At 48.7% G+C, this 15,905-nt stretch overlaps 1 protein-coding gene across 1 annotated transcript in view; it reads left to right on the top strand.

Moving 5' to 3' along the window:
- Window positions 1–15,905, top strand: part of LOC128728600 (uncharacterized) — a 71,957-nt gene that overhangs the window by 43,431 nt on the left and 12,621 nt on the right. The window contains exons 4-8 of the mRNA XM_053822228.1: window positions 11,101–11,214; window positions 13,818–13,960; window positions 14,055–14,589; window positions 14,668–15,413; window positions 15,496–15,838. Of these exons, the coding sequence (XP_053678203.1) occupies window positions 11,101–11,214; window positions 13,818–13,960; window positions 14,055–14,589; window positions 14,668–15,413; window positions 15,496–15,838 (1,881 nt within the window). The remainder of the gene's footprint in view (window positions 1–11,100; window positions 11,215–13,817; window positions 13,961–14,054; window positions 14,590–14,667; window positions 15,414–15,495; window positions 15,839–15,905) is intronic.

A 15,905-nucleotide genomic window follows, 5' to 3' on the forward strand; every position in this document is an offset into this window, starting at 1 on the left:
TCTCCACCCCGAAAAGCATGTTGCTGCCTGGTTCGGTTCGATGGCTTTTTTTTGTTGTTGTTGTTGTTGCTGTATTTTGAGGTCACAACTTTCTTCACCCGCCCCGGTTAGATGCGCGGGCCGGCGAGCTTTCGTTTCATTTTCCCTTCGGCGGGTGGCGGCGATAAGGAAGTGTAAGGTGAAAAAAAAAACACACACACACACGCACACGTTTATTCGCTTGAGGTCGATGGGAGGAAAATGGTACGCTGATAATGAAGATAACAACGGTGTACGGTGATCGGTTTGAGTTGGGGGAGGGAATTTGGAAAATTGAGCAAAATTTCCCGCACGAGAGTGTGGTTCGATCGTCGATCAGGTCGATCGGTGGAAAACTATCGACGAAGTGGGGTCGAGTGGATGAGATTGTGTAAAAGTTACGCGTGCAACGCGAACAATGCGCAGGGAAATTATTTTGAAACATTTGTTTATTTTATCAACCTGAAAATACATTTTTTCAATCCTATATGAGAGTGCTAATTTTAAATGTTGAAACTAAAGTTTTATAATGCGGTAACATGTCATATCGTTCTAAAAGTCTCTAAATCTGAAAATCATACGATGTTCTAATTCAAGTAAAAATAAATTCCAAAGCATGAGGCTTATAAGCTTGCAAATAATGCATTTATTGCACAAAAGAAGCGCCACTATTGCGCTACCGTGTGGCAACAGAACGACCAAAGGTCATTTGGAGGTCATGAAAAAGCCCCTTGCAGAAGTACAGTCCCGTGAACGGGGTTAGTCGCCACGTGCCGCGTTACGATGAGCAAAAGAGGAAAAAAAAACACCACAAAAGGTCAAAAAGAAGCGATGCAACTGCAGCGGGGTCAGCGACAAATGTAACAGGAATATCGTCACATGCGCTTTTCCCACCCCCATCGTTGGGTTGAATGGTGGAAATGCACAAGAGAAAAGCCACCCGGTGGGATTAATTATTGCCATCTTTCGCACCGTACATTAATTGCCATTTTCCACGGGGCTCATTACGTCATCTTATTTTCCGAGCGAACACTTTTCCGAGCGCGTTTTTTTTTCGTTTGTTTTAAAAAAAGACACGTTGAGGTTTTCGCGCGTTTTTTGAAGGGATTTTTTAGAAGGGTTGATCAAATTACGCAGACCCTTTTTCGCGATCACCAATCCGCGATTTGTCCGCAATTTTCCAGCACCCCTAATCGTGCGCCGTTGGCGATTTCACTTCGCTTTTTTGGTCGCACCCGCGGCCGGGGGTGGCTTTTTTCCTTCCCGTACCCGGGCATTTTATCACCTACTCCAACCACCCCTCAATGTCGGCACTTTCCTTTTAACTGCCGCAAAACCACCCCAATTTGAATGCACTGGTTTTATTTTATGTGTGTGTGTGTGTGTGTGTTTTTTCGGGAACGAACGAACCAAAGACGACGGGCGGCGCGATAAGATCCCGGCCTGCTCGGCGTTTCACCGACCTTGCCGATCGCGAATTTTCGCCAAACCTCGCCAAACACCAGAAAGAAAGTGCCCACCATTCGCGTCGCCCGTTGCCGCCCTCCACCGGGTGAACCGCTAAGCTCGACGCCGAGAAGCGAAAGAAGAAGACGAAAGAAGAAGAAAAAAAAAAGGGAAAACGCGCCATTGTGAGCGCGCATTTCCTCGTTACACGTGGCCGGTTGCTCACAATTCGCGAATATATCTGCAGCTTTCCATCAAATCTCGTTCGTGCCCGCGTTCCCTCGCCCAATGCCCATGGTCGCCTTGTAAGATCGATCCTCCTTTCGGCTCTTGTAAAGGAGGAGCAACGGAAAAAAAAAGGAAAAGAGATCAAAAAACAACGCAATCAAACAGAAAACCGCACAAAAAGAACAGCAACAGAATTGTAAAACAAGCACACCCGCGAGCGGCCAGGCAAACGAGGTCAGTGCCATCGAGCGCGTGTGTGTGTGCGTGTGTGCTTGCATTTTCCATGCCGCCATTTTTCCCGCCCAGTAGCCGGCTTTGCGGGAGCAAACAAAAAAAAAGAAGAAGGAAAAACCCGCACACACCATTAGAGAGCGGCGCCCGTTGTCAATGGGTTTTAAAATTCGCCTGCACCCGCCCAGGGGTTGGCGAAAAAAGAAAAAGAAAAACAAACCGGGTGGGGTGGTTTATGGAAAACAATCGACCGCGCGCACTTGGTTCGGGGTGCATTTGTTGTGTGTTTTGTTTATTTTGGTTTCTATTTCCCTTGGCGGTGGTTTGGTGGCTACGAGCCACTGACTGGTCGTCGTCCGGCCGTGTGAAAGTCACCTCCCTTTTCGAGCCTCCCGGTTGGGGTGAAGAAAGGGGGTGAAGGGGTGCGGGGGGGGGGGTGTCCCTCGGTGCATCGTGCAGCAACATCCGGCGTGTGGTGGGGTTGTTCGGTTGCATCACCCTTGGCACCTTGGCTGAGTGCATCTTCTTGGTCCTTGGTTGGTTCTTGGGAACGGATTTGGATTCATTTATTTTGCCACCGTTCAAGGATTCGACTGAAAGGGAGTTTGGTTGGAGGTTGGAGTTGATTTGGTGACACTCTCATGGTGTCGGGTGGAGAGGGCAAAAATGCATCATTAACATAAGTAGGATTGTCGTGAAATATGAGTTGCTTTTATACTTTTTTTTTATTTGGTATGGAATTTAGTTAAAATATTATATGAACTGTTAATAAACGTTTGTCGTTTTTTGTAAGTGAAACTTTTCTTTTATTTCCTTTTTTTTGTTGTGCTGTTTAAAAAATCGTTTACATTATTGTTTACAAAATTTTTAAATTTAGATAAAAATCGTTACAATTGAGTATGCTTTTTCTCTAAGCCTTTTGTTTCTTCTACAACATCTTCAACATCGTAATAAACACTTAGCCAACGTATTTAACGGCACGCTTAACATCTCCATCTATCCCTTCACACCTTGGTTAGAGATTAAACCCTTTCCGTGAGTTGTTTTTCTTTATTCGTTTTGTTTATGCTTTCCATCGTTTATGCGCTTTCGATTTCTGATCGAGATTTGAGGGGCCCGATTTTGGTGTTTCGGCCACACGAAACGAACACGGAAATGTGGTCCTCGAATTGTTCGACAAAAAAAAAACCACAAAAACCGGTGAAAATTTTAACTTCACAAACGCGCCCTTCCGCGATCCGGTCGGTCGCGCAGTAATTTGTTTTGGAGATTGTTTTTGGCGGGGAAAAGCGCGTGTAAAGGGTGTTTTAGTTTTTGTATCTGTTTTGTTTTCGGCTTTCCTTTTTTTTGTTTGAGTGTGTGTTTGGAGTGAACGATTCACTTAGCGCGGTACGGCCCTGTTTACGCTACATCCGATGGGTTACGATTTTTTTGGGCTCGAATTTCCACCGTAGAACGACGTGCGACGAGTTATTTTCGTTTCTTTCTCTCGTTGGATGTGAAGATAAATTAACGTGCCGTCTGGCTTTCGTCTCGACCAAAGGAGTTGATCGATTTGGAAGACCTGCGATCCGCTTGATCATCACACAAATATAGGATCTTCAGCTTATTTTTTTAAATTTCATTTGGTTTTATTATCACTTTAATTTGATTTGTAAAATGTGAATGTTTTTTAAATCAAATAGGTGCATTTTTACACATCTGGTTGTTCAATTCAGGACTCGTCCATTCGCTGCACCTTCGCAATCTGAGGTCAGTGCGAGTCGAATGCAATTTTATTTCCACCCACGAGGTCCCATTTGAGGGTCCTTGCCGAATAAAGCGCAAACCAAATCCTGTCCAAGCGACATACGGCCCATTTTCGGTTACCAAATTAACCAAATCATCCTTCTCTCGAGGGTTGACGCCCGCACACAACAAGCGCCACGGTTTCCGGCGACTAATTGGAAAGGAAAGCCCATTTTGGGAAGATATTCCTCCGTCTCCCACACGCAAACAGCAACGCGCAAGGAGCCACATTTGGGCGAATAAAAGAAGAAAAAAACCTCCCCCCCCCCCAGAAACGGAACTACGGTCGCGCGAGTTTTGAGGCGCGCGGTTTACTTTCGAACTAAAGCACAATTTAATCGTAAAATGATCACCACCCGGCACCCACGCCCGGTGGCCATGTTTGGGCATTCGATGTGCGCGCGCATTGCTCGATGCTGTAAATTATTGCTATTTAGTTTTCGATTCACCCAAGCCCCCGGTGGGGGTTAATTTGCGGCCTCGGCGATGTGTTGTGCCAAATTTATCGACCTCCGGGGAGTGGGTTGATGTGTGGCATTTTACGTTTTTCGTTTTTCGTTGTGGGTTTTTAGTTCGGTAACTGAGGCGTTACTAAAGTCCGGCGCAACGCCAAAACGCTAGCTCGAAATGAGCAAACCCTACGCGTGCCGTCGAGCCTAAACGTTGCAAAACCTGTGCCCTGTGCTGTTCTCAACGAGGACACGCGGGTTCGGTTTGCGGCCGGGTGGCCTTTTAAGGAAAAATCATCCTCACCACGAGAACGGCCCCAAATGGGTATGGTTCGCGGCGCAAAACGCCGCACCTTCACGTATATTGCTTGCCGTTTTATTCCGCGTGCTTTTGGGGAGCGACGAGACGTCACGTGTAGTTGATTGATAGGGGGCAATAAATAGGAGGAGTTATTTCCTTGAAATATCGCTAACAAGATGAATATTCTTTCGTGTAAAGAACCTATTAAACCCGGATCAGAACATGGCGATTGGTTGAGGACTCCTTGTATAGGCTTTCAAATAAATTTAGATAGACATATCGATTTCAAAATAGCAAATCTAGAACAGCAGCTCATTTTAATAAGGCAAGAATTTCAGGAAATCCCTATTTATTCTCAAAACATTATTATTTGATGATCATCAAGCTCCAAATTTAATGTAGTTTTTTGTAGAGTGATCTCCAATAGATCACTCTCTCAAATATCTAAATCATTCACGACAACTGTTACTCGCAACACTCATAGTTGTCAACATTATTTATGATCGGGAAAAAATGAGCTGTGTCGAATGGGATATCGCTTTTACTACAACTTACGATCAACTCCTGCTAGTACTACTTCCCATCAACATGCGTGCGTCAGAATTGGCGCTCGAGGTAACGCAAATTCTGAGCGGCAAGTCATCGACTCTCGCCCGCTCGACAATTGGGGCCTACTCGAACCAATTTAGCGTACATGGGATTGATGGTGACGAGACGTGCCGTGGGTTTCCTGAGAACGCCCTCGCACGGCCTTGGTTTGTGTCTCCTTCATCCCCAATGTCCTGTCTCTTTCTCCAGACTCCAGAGTTTGTTGCAAAAACCCGACACCTCCATCCAGTGGTTCATCTGCTCGCGGTTTCTTTGTGCCGGAGGGGTTTGACCTCCTGGAGATCTGAGCGAATCGTTGAATACACGGTGGGAGGATACCATTTATCATCGCCGGTATGACCATTTCGTGTACTAGACCACTCTGTGTGATCTTGGAGCAGTTGGTACTAGGCTGCGTTGTAGCTATTAGCTTCTCAGAGAGCACCCTGGGATGTCTGGAAGGTGTACTCTCGGATGACTCAACGCTCTTGAAAACCAATTGTCGATTAAGGGGACTGTTAATGCGAAATTGAACACCTATCCTGGGGAGATTAAAACTTCTCTTTCATGATGTATTTATTGCAATGTTATTTTGATTATTCCTTTTTTAGCTACTAAAAATTAGACAGCTTTTTTTGCTCAGCACACGTTAACCCTCCCACAGGTTTTGAGGTTATGTCTTTCAAGTTTTATCCTCCTTTGCCCTCCAAGCGTTCGTTAAAGCTTGTCAGGTCCAAGGTTACCACGATCGTTATGTAATTTACGTTCCACGAGCTGCTCAAAAAAACAAAAAAATAATGACCATAAATGCATTCCACCCCAAAACGGAAGGATGGCGACAGAAAAACAACACACAATAAACACGTCAATCCAAGTGAATGCCCCACCAAAAAATGGCCAACGCGACGACCTTTAAAATGCACCCAAAACGCACCCCGTTTCCGTTCCAAGGGAGGACGAAACCACCCCTAACGATGTCCCCCGGCGGTTCGTTGTTCTTCTCCGCCTTTTTTGTGCCTCTCCTACACGTCTATTTCGTCATCCAGGCGACGATCGCCTCGCCGTTGGGTTTCGAGTTCGCTCAGCTCCGAGAACTCGTGAAACGTGGGCATTCGCCGTTGAACGAAGATGATTCATCGCCACACGGCGTGGAACCGTGGGTGGTGGAAGTGTGGTCGGGTGTCGCGGCTTCCGCCCACAGCTCGTCATGTTTCTTCCTTCCGCCACACGGCCAGATCCGCCATTCGTCTGATGTAAAAGACTATCCTAGAGCCGCCGTTGTGGACTCGTTTCGTACTTTGAAGAGTCAGCCTTTGCATTACTCCGTTCCCTTCATTGCGCTTGGGTGGGTGGGTGGGTGGGTGGGGTCGCTTTCTTTCGTTTGATGGAGCAGGGTGTGAGGGGGGAGGTGGGTGGGGGTGGTAAAAGAGGGAGAGAGGATCCCTTTGCTCTCGTTACCATCTCTTTCGCTCTCTTTCGATGTTCGATTTGTAGCCATTCGAGGAGAAGAAAAGCGACAAAAAGCTAGGATGGGCTTCTTGGGTGAAGAAAAGAGATAAAGAGGCTGTGATAGAGCGAGAGAGAGAGACGTCGAATGAGAGGATTTTCCATATTCACCCAACCAAACCCCATCAACCCCTCCTGTCTACTCATCTGTTGCAGAAATGCAACACAAAGGTGCAGCTTTTGTGCATCTCAAGCAACCCATTTGCACAAGCCTTCCATTTTCCACGTACCCCATTCTCTCTCTTTCTCTCTCTCTCTCTCTCTCTCTCTCGATCTCGCTCTAACTCTATTACTCCTTCTTTTCTGCTTTAGATCTATCTTTGGTGCACGATCGTCTAACGCCTGCTCGTACCGAGTGCTCGGTACGAAGAAAGTAGCCCCCCTTTCCCTTCTTCACCTTCTTCCCCTCACAACCCACCCCCGGACAGGGTGACTCTTGCGCTGGTGGGTGCATTATTTAATCGCATTAAAAATCATAATTCCGCATTAGCAAAATTGTGGCTGCATTTTCTATTTCCCTTGGCGTGTTCGTTCGTCTCGACCGAAGCAGAGTTGAGTGGTGGTGGTGGTAGTGAGGGTGGCGATCGCGTGGGTGGGTTTTCCATCCTCACCCCCTCCCCCATCCTCACTCATCTCCCCTCTCACTCTCCTTCCCAAATGCTCGTTGGCTCGCAATTGTGCAACAACTCGACATAAGTAACCAACTGCACGCGTGCCCGATCGCGATGAAGATGTGCTCGCATCGTAAATGCATTCTTTAAGTGCATCGTTAACCAATTCCCTTCCCACATCCCTGCCTGGTGGCGATGCTCTTTCTTTTCTGTTAAGAACGCGGCACAGCTGAATTTCGCACGAACCATTAATGGCAGCGTTGCACCACAGAATGGTGGGTTGTTTGGTTTTTCTTTTGTTCTTTTTTTTTTCGTTCGGTTTTTCCCCCACCCCCGCACGGCGATCCCTTTGCCCACCCCCGCAGTGCAGCCCCTTTTTTTCCACCCACGCAGCATTAATTTTCATAAAAATCGAACTGCAATCGGCCACGGAAACGCGCGAAGGGCCTTGGCCGGAAATGGACGCAGGGAGTGGGATGCTTTCTTCTTCGTTAATTTTTTTGCTTCTTTATCTTTTTTTGCTGTTGTTGTCTTCTTCACGCTGGCCGTTGTTCGTAGAAGAATTCAATTATGCCTCACTACCCCGGTGGGTCGGTATGCACCCAACGGTAACTATTAGCTCCGGTTGCTGCGGCGCGATTATGGAGCTTTTCATTGCTGTCTGTGTGAGTGTGTGTGTGAGAGAGAGAGAGAGAGAGAGGGGAGGAGGCCAAGCGAGATGAGAAGCAGAAGGAAGTTATTAGACGCCGCTGGTGATGGGGTGCGTGCGAGCGAGAGGCGACGATTAAATGCGATTAGAAAGTTTGATTGTTATGCTCTACCCTTCTACCCTTGCGCACCTGCCGGAGGGATGAAGATGAGTGCCATTGTAAGGGGGGTGGGGGTTAGGGGGGGGGGTGGGGCAGGGTGAGGAAAAGCAAGCGATGGCCTTAGAGAACAATGAACGGTTCGAAAAAAAAAAGCTCCCCCATTGGAAGGAAGTGCATCGCGAAATTAATTGTGAAAATTTGAGAAATTATGATAAAGACAAAGCTTTTGGTTTTAAATTTCGTTTTCCCCTGAAGGTGATTTGGTGTTGTAAAAATGTGCCATCACCCTCTGGACGCGGCTGGCAAAGCGCAACAGGTTGATTTATGTTCAGCTGCACCATCAGCAGGTGGTGAAGGTCGAGTATGAAATAAATTAAAATAAAAATAAAACAAAAACCACTCAATGCGGCCGCGTCCGCACACGCTTTCTTGCACATATTGCATTTTTTTTTCGGGGTTTAAATCTTTCTGCTGCTGGCGGGTTGATTTACAGTCGGTTAGCGATGGAGGATAGCGAAAAGAAAAAAAATCAGTTCACCCGTCAAAGTGCGTCCTGTTTCTGTCGCGTCCATTTGTCAGCCGGTTTTCGAGCCTTCGGCGCTTCCGGCCGTTATCGACAAAACAATTTATGCTTGACTTTGCCGCAAGCATTGCGCATTTTCGGGGAAAAGGTGAAGGTGACTGAGATCAATAAATAGCAAATGTGAAGAAAATGCGTGTGATTGATTTTTTTAACGATACGAGCTGTGGTTTTTGTAGCTTCTTTTCGGAGATCGCGAGGTTTTAGAGATTAATTACAATTGAATGTACGATGAATTTTATGCGTGGAAAACCCCGTTTTTCTTAGCAAGACCTTTTCGATGATGGAAAACTCCTCTTTTCTGTTTTTTCAAGTATGCTATAATCATGAAAGAAATATAAAGCATCGCTTTTAGAACAATCAACAATCACAAAAAACAAATGATTTTTGTGGCAAATCAACACGCAAATAACGCCCCACGTAACGCACCGTAACGCCCCATCGAAAGACCTTCACGGTGGTGTGACTTTTGCCGATGATGACACGATACCCACGACGGTCACGGAGTACGGCCCGTGATTAGTGGCCGGTCGGAAAATAGGAAAATGGAATCATTATTAGTGTCACGACACCGGCGGCGGGCTGGCTCTGGTCGCTTATTACGCGAGGACGAAATCTCGCATCCGCAGGGTTATGCCGGCAGAGTTAATCAAGCTTCAGGCTTGCTGCTGTCGAGTCGGTGACAAAGGGCACCGCGTCCGTTAGGGAATGGGGTAGAACGGTGCGGGCAGCCTTCGAGGTTTGAGCGCGCACAAAGAAGCCGGCGGCGAAAGTTACCGAACCATCTCGTGGGGCTCCTCTTAGAGGCCACTGGGTGGTGGTGGTGGTGGTGGTGAGTGGGGTGCGCCCTTTTGCCTTCAAGGGCTTGGGTTGTGGAAAAATCGAAAATCAAACATTAATTATTATCTTGCCGCTGGCTGCGGTGGTTGCGTTATGGCACACGCTCACGGACCGTAGATCCGTGGCCTAGAGATTGATTGGTGATTTGGGTGGTGTATTGCGATTTTTTTTGTTTTTTTTTGTTTTTTAAAGCCCACTCTCACAAAACCTTCGTTCTTGAGTTGATTGGTTTCCTTGGAAAACTCCTCAATTAGTTTAACTATCCACCCATCGTTCGTTAATTGCAAAAAACCACGCCAGCGAGTAAATGTTTGAGAGCCACTGTAACGCCCGCCGTTCTTTGTTTCATCGATTGCAGTTCCCCACCTACGGAAAGGGATTTTAAATGCATTTAACACATTTTCCCGCATGTGCTCGACCTTTCTTTTCCCTTGAGCCTCCAACCACCGAACGTCCCCACATTGTTCCCGGCCCATTTCCACACCGTTAAAAAACACGCAGCGCGCGCGTTCCCTTCGAGGATTTTCCGACGGCTGTCAATCGGTTGTCGATGGACAATTTTCCGATTTCCTTCGGGTTCCCTCGCGGTCACGATTCCCCCCGCACGGTATTTCCCCCTTCTCGGTCTCGGTCTGCGAAATCCGCGACCGCGACCAGATTAGCCAGCCCCAATTCCTCCGTCTAAAAGGGGGCGCTCTTGTTCAATAATTTAATGAGATCTTACACCGGTGCTGTCGCTTGGGCTCGGATTTGTACAATTCCCTTGTCCCTGCTCGGTTTAATTTCTCCCTATCCATGGTCTCCGGCGTTATCCGGCAACTTAGAAGTGAAGTCGAAAAAAAAAACAAGTACAGGAGAGAAAAAAAGGAAAAACAATCACGTTCCTATTGGTTGCGCTTTTGCTACCGCAGCGCTGGTGTGTACGTGAAAGCAAACGCCAACGTAACCGCATCGGCGAAAGTCACCGTCACCGATCGGATGTGACAAAAGCGATTTGCACCATTCCCACTACCTCAAGCACGACGAGCGCCTGCCCTAGTACTGCTGGTGCAGCCCTAGTGCGATTGGTTTCGGTGGTTATGCTCTCGTTCGCTTGTGCGCCGTGTGTCACGTCAGTCTCGTGGAATGACATTGCGCCGTAACGCCAATCGAAGGGTGGAAAAAGGTGACGAGCAATGCGTTACGAAGCGGGAGTTACTCTATTTTTTTTCGGCTCTCGGCACCCCCGAATCGCACACGCAAAAGTGAAAAGCAACCCCCAGGCGTGGGCACGCAAGAAGCGCCCCCATGAACGTTTATGAAACCGCGCCAGCGTGATGGAAAAGCAAACATCCGCACACATTCGAGCGGCGTGGTGTGTTATCTTGCCAAAATAATAACCATCGGCGAACTGAGGCGAGTTATATCATTCGGTTGCGGTAACACCAAAAGCCTAGTGGCTCTTTATCGCGATCGATCGATGGGTGAGGTGAATCAAATCCACTCCATGCGATCGATCGCGACCTTCCTGATGGGGGCAGTTTGATCCCCAATTAAGCAGCGCCCTCTGGTGTAGACGGAGCAAACAAGGAAATCCATAGTAACATGCTACTCCACACGATGGGCGGTTTTGTTTGTGCTTTCTATTTTTATTTTCCCAAAGTTTGGGAACCCACGAACGACGCTGACTAACGAACCTGCTTTTTCTCTTGTGTGTTTTTCCTAGAGTGACCTGTGCTCACCTGTTCCGCGACCTGGTATGGAGTATGTGCCATTGAGGACTCCAGCTGCCGAGACGTACCACTACCATCACGTCACCGATCAAACAAAGTCACTACAGGTAAGTTGTGTGATGCCCTTTCCATGTTTAGGGCATTTGCTTTACTTGATGTTCTTTTTAAATATTCCTCAAATCATCATTCACTATTGAAGTAATATTGCGGAAAAGCTAACGATCCAGAAAAGCAATTTGATGGACAGTTTTTAAGAGTTCATTTCCTGATGTATCAATTTTTCCTATGGCATTTAAACTCACGTGTTTGGTGATAAAATCATATCAACACCACGCTTGGAATGCGTTTATTAGTCACACCTTTTCCACCCAACATGTTATTTGAATAAACTACCGATAATCACTTCCCGCACGTTCGCCTTTCTAGCGACACCGTGAGAACGGCGTTTTGTTGCAGCTTTTGTTTGATGTATATCTTATCGGTTGCGAACTTTGGAATTCGCGCCATATTGCTGAGTGGCTGGCCTGATTTCCGATGCTCGTAAAAGCTGCAGCTATATGTTGTTTTGTCTTAGCTATCAGATTGCCTTTTCTGGTGCATTTGAGCCTTTTGCTATCGGCTTCAGAAGATTTCAGGTTTATCTAACTGGATGCAATATATATACAAGTAAAGATAAGATAGACTCGTTGCTCTGAGATTCCGACCTACATGGACATGACTGGAACGTCTAAAGCGTACGGGTGAAAGACGTATTCATGCTACGTGACTATTTTTGCTGACCCGAAATAATTATTTATTTACCATTGAACTGTCACCTGGACTTTGACGCGATAACGTCACTAGACGGATAGGTACGAATGTACATTCTAAAGAGTGTTGTAATGCGCGGTTTAGGGACTGAGGTAAAATTGAGTAAAATAAATTATTCACCTCCTCAGTTCGTGATTTTCTTACCCTAAGCCTACAGTGAAATCATCGTGGATTTTTGTGTGGAATTGACGCGCCATCTTGAGGGGCTTGCAAACTTGTAACGATGCCGCTGGAGACCTTGTCACCTTTTGCACGGCAAGAACCCACGGATAGGGAGTGTATGTTTGCCTTACATGGAAACATATCATGGTGCCGCTTGGAAGCGAAAGGCGAGCTTAAATGTACCGTGTTTCTCTTCGTCCAAAACCAGGCTCATCTCGTCAGTGCACCCGCCATCGATTGGTTGCACATTGCACCGACACGACGACGAGGATGGTGATGCAACTACGGGGTCTGCTAATCCTTCTTAGCTCTCAGGGTGCATCGCTCATGCGGTGACCAAACGTTTGTCCACTACCGGCCCCACACCTGCATTGTGTGGCTAGACGAGAACCCTGTGGTGAGGTTCTTGAAGTGGTATTGTGTTACCAACCCTGCAGGCACGTTTGTGGCTCCCCAGTACGGTAGCTGCGTCCAGCCGATCCTTGCGAGGCTTCCAATGCACTCGCTACCAGTGGTTTGGCTTCTCCGCCATTAGCCGAAACGCGATTAACAGCGCCATTCCGACGTTGGGAGAACCCAAAGTTTCCTTCCCCTGCTTGTCCGTGACGGGCTAATGGAGGTGGCGAAGCCGCTGGTACCTTCTCAAATTAGCTTAACATTAAATTTAAAGCCACACCGCGTCGTGTGGATCCGAGCGAAATGATGGTCCCAACGTCGGATGCGCTATTGGCAGAGAACGCGTCGGGTTGGGACTTTCTCCCGCGGCAGTTTTTAGGCGCGTCCGCTAATGATGGGAGCGGTATCGGACGCCTCGCGCTTTCGTCCAATTTTAGGAAAAACCCCCCCCAAAAATGGGCGCACTCTCCCCGAAATCGACCAAACCCCGAATTCTCTTCCCACCGGGAACGTCTGCCTGGCTCGAGTGTCTGCGGTTCCATATGGCGATGGCTCAAAATGAAAAGCCTTCCGTTTCCGTCGGGTCGTCGCCACCTCTGGGAACGGCAGCTGTGGCGTCGCAGGTACACCGCTTGATGAACACCAATCAATCATGGCGAGAGAACGGATCAAAATTCCGGCGGCCTGCAATTGGGGATTTTTTTTCGCATTTTATTACCCTCCTATCTGAGCTATTTTCCTCTCGACCCACGGCCGAACGGAGGCTTTGTGGCTTTGGCTGCAGCAGCAGGTCAGAGGTAACTATTTATGGGCAATAATTGCCAATAAAAGCTGCGATAGGGCGGCACTCTAGGCGGATTGTCTGTTAAGATTCCCCAGATGCCGGAAACGCACTCATTGGAAAGTACGATTTTGAGGTCATTTTCATCTTAAACTCGCTTCCCATTTGTTTCTTGACTACGCTAGTGAAAGAGAGAATTGTGTTTTTTTGGATTAGTTGTTCTGTTTTCTATTCATGGTGTTATGCATCACCTGTTTGTCCGGGAAAGTAAAAATACCCAACCATGTTTATTCTACCCGTTAAATCAATGTTATGTAAATAAATAATCGCATGACATTTGAAATGTCATACCCTGAGTTAAAGTCATCTAGTTTGCCATTTATTCGCTATCGAAAGCAAACTGTCGATTTTTGCATTGATTTAGGCCATAGAATAGTTCCACCAAATAACCGATTAATACATAATGGCCCAAGACACTGTGCTCCAGTATAAAACAGTAATAAAACCTCGCCAAAGAAAATGTTCTAACCTCACACTAATTGCACTTTCATTCGGTTGCAGGATTTGCAGAATGAAGTCGCCGCTCTGCTGGAGTTCCGCGATCTGGTTATTGAAACCTTTCCCGATCTTAAATCAAAGATGGCTTCCTCAGCGGCGAACAGCACCCTCACCGGCATACCATCGTCCTCATCCCTCGGGAGTCGGTAAGCATCAGCACCCCCAGAAAGTTGGGTTAGGGTTTTGCTTCCACCGCGAACCCGGCTAACCACCCTCCATTTCGGTTGTCTCATTCCACAGCCGCGAGTGGGAACCGGGAATACGGATCCGGCGCAAACTAACGCAAAAAGATCCAAGTGGCGGCGCTAGCGTGGGTTGCGTCGATGTTGGTGGCAGTATATCAGGTGGCAGTACCGGACCCACCGGATCCTCCACGGGTACGATCGCGGGTGTTAGCGGTGGTGCGAACGGCACGTCAGTGGTCGCAATCGGAACGACCACCGCGAATGGTAACCCAGCCACGGCGAGCCCGTCCGTTGCCTCCTCGACATCATCCTCGAACGCCAACGCGACCGAGCTAAACCATCATCCCCATCATCATCACCACACGCAGCAGCACGGTAGCAGCGGCAGCAGTAGTGGCAGCAACCCGCATCAGCAGCACTCGTCGTCCTCGCTGATCCGCAGCCGAAGCAACTCCCATAGCGGTAAGAAGGAACCAAAGAGCGGTGAAGGCAACAACGGTAGTGTGATACAAGATTCGGGCTTCTCAACCGAAACGTCCTCCTCGAAGGAGACGCACAGTGCGGCGTCCTCGACGAGCGGTGCCGTACAGGTAAGTTAGGTTAGGATCCGGCACCGTCGGCGCAAGCTCGCTAACATTTTGGTGCGGTTTTTCCTTCTCCACCCCCAGGGCACGCTCATCCTGTCCACGACGGCCAACCGACTGGCGGCGGAAACCGGCGGGGAACTCTGGAACCTGCTCGATGTGATACACCGGAAAAGCAGCCGACTCCGGGAGGAGGTCGAGCAGCACCTGGAGCGGGAGAAAACTAGGGGAACCAATTTAGCAATTAATAACCATGCGCCACCGGTTCATCACCATTCGGCGGTGGCGGTACCAATTCCTACGCCCGCCACCGGCGGAACCCTGCATCACCATCACCATCCGGCGGCCGGTACCGGTGGTAACATCATCATCCACCACAGCAACCCGGCCACGGCTTCGGTGGCTCCCCATGGCACGTCCGGTGCCACCGTCGTCGTGTCAGCGGGTACCACCGCCGGTAAAAACTTCCAGCGAGCGCTGCTGGCTGAGGAACATCATCATCAGCAGCAGCAGCACCAACCGGGTCAGCAGGCGGGTCAGCAACAGCAGAGTGGTCGGTCGGGAAGCGTCGCGCTTGCCGACGGCAAAGACCACAGTGTACAAATCCTGCGCAAGGAGCGCGACCGGCTGCTGGATAAGCTGTCCGAGTACGAGGCGGAAACGATCGCAAGCCGCATCCAGACGGCGAAGATGCAGGACGAGCTCGAGCTGCTCACGCTGACGATGCGCGACCTGCAGAAGCAGCTCACGGTGGCCAACAGTCAGAAGCTTGAGCTGAGTAGTAAACTTAATGATCTCCATCTGCAAACTGTAAATAGAAGTGCGCCTAGGTAGGTTCTGTTCGGTGGTAGCAGCCGCGGAACGTCCCGTAACGCTAATGTAACGCTCATTCTGCACGTTTGTTCCCAACAGTTCACCCGAGTCAATTAAGCTCCGTCAGCCGCCGGTACAGGCGCATCAGCAGCAGCAAACATCACCGCATCTACTTAAGTCGAGCCCGCGCTACCGTAAATCCCCACAAGACGATGAGGCGGTGACAGAGGGCGAACTGGGAACGCCGGACGGTTCACCAGACGGTGCGACGGACCGGACGACGACGGAACAGGCCGCACTCGGTCGGTTGGATGGGATGCTGGGAATGCCCCGGTTGCAGAAGGTGCGCTCGCTCGACTCGAAGAAGTTCGCCGCCATCCTGCTCGAGACGAACATCCTGGAGCTGCAGCGCCATCTGTTGACGGTGACGGTACAAAACCAGGTAGGGCTCTGTTCTAGCCGCTCACCTGTGCACGAGCTTTTGCGTTGCTTCCGCGTTGTCAGTCAAA

This window comes from Anopheles nili, chromosome X, assembly GCF_943737925.1.
Source record: "Anopheles nili chromosome X, idAnoNiliSN_F5_01, whole genome shotgun sequence".
NCBI classification, from domain to species: domain Eukaryota; kingdom Metazoa; phylum Arthropoda; class Insecta; order Diptera; family Culicidae; genus Anopheles; species Anopheles nili.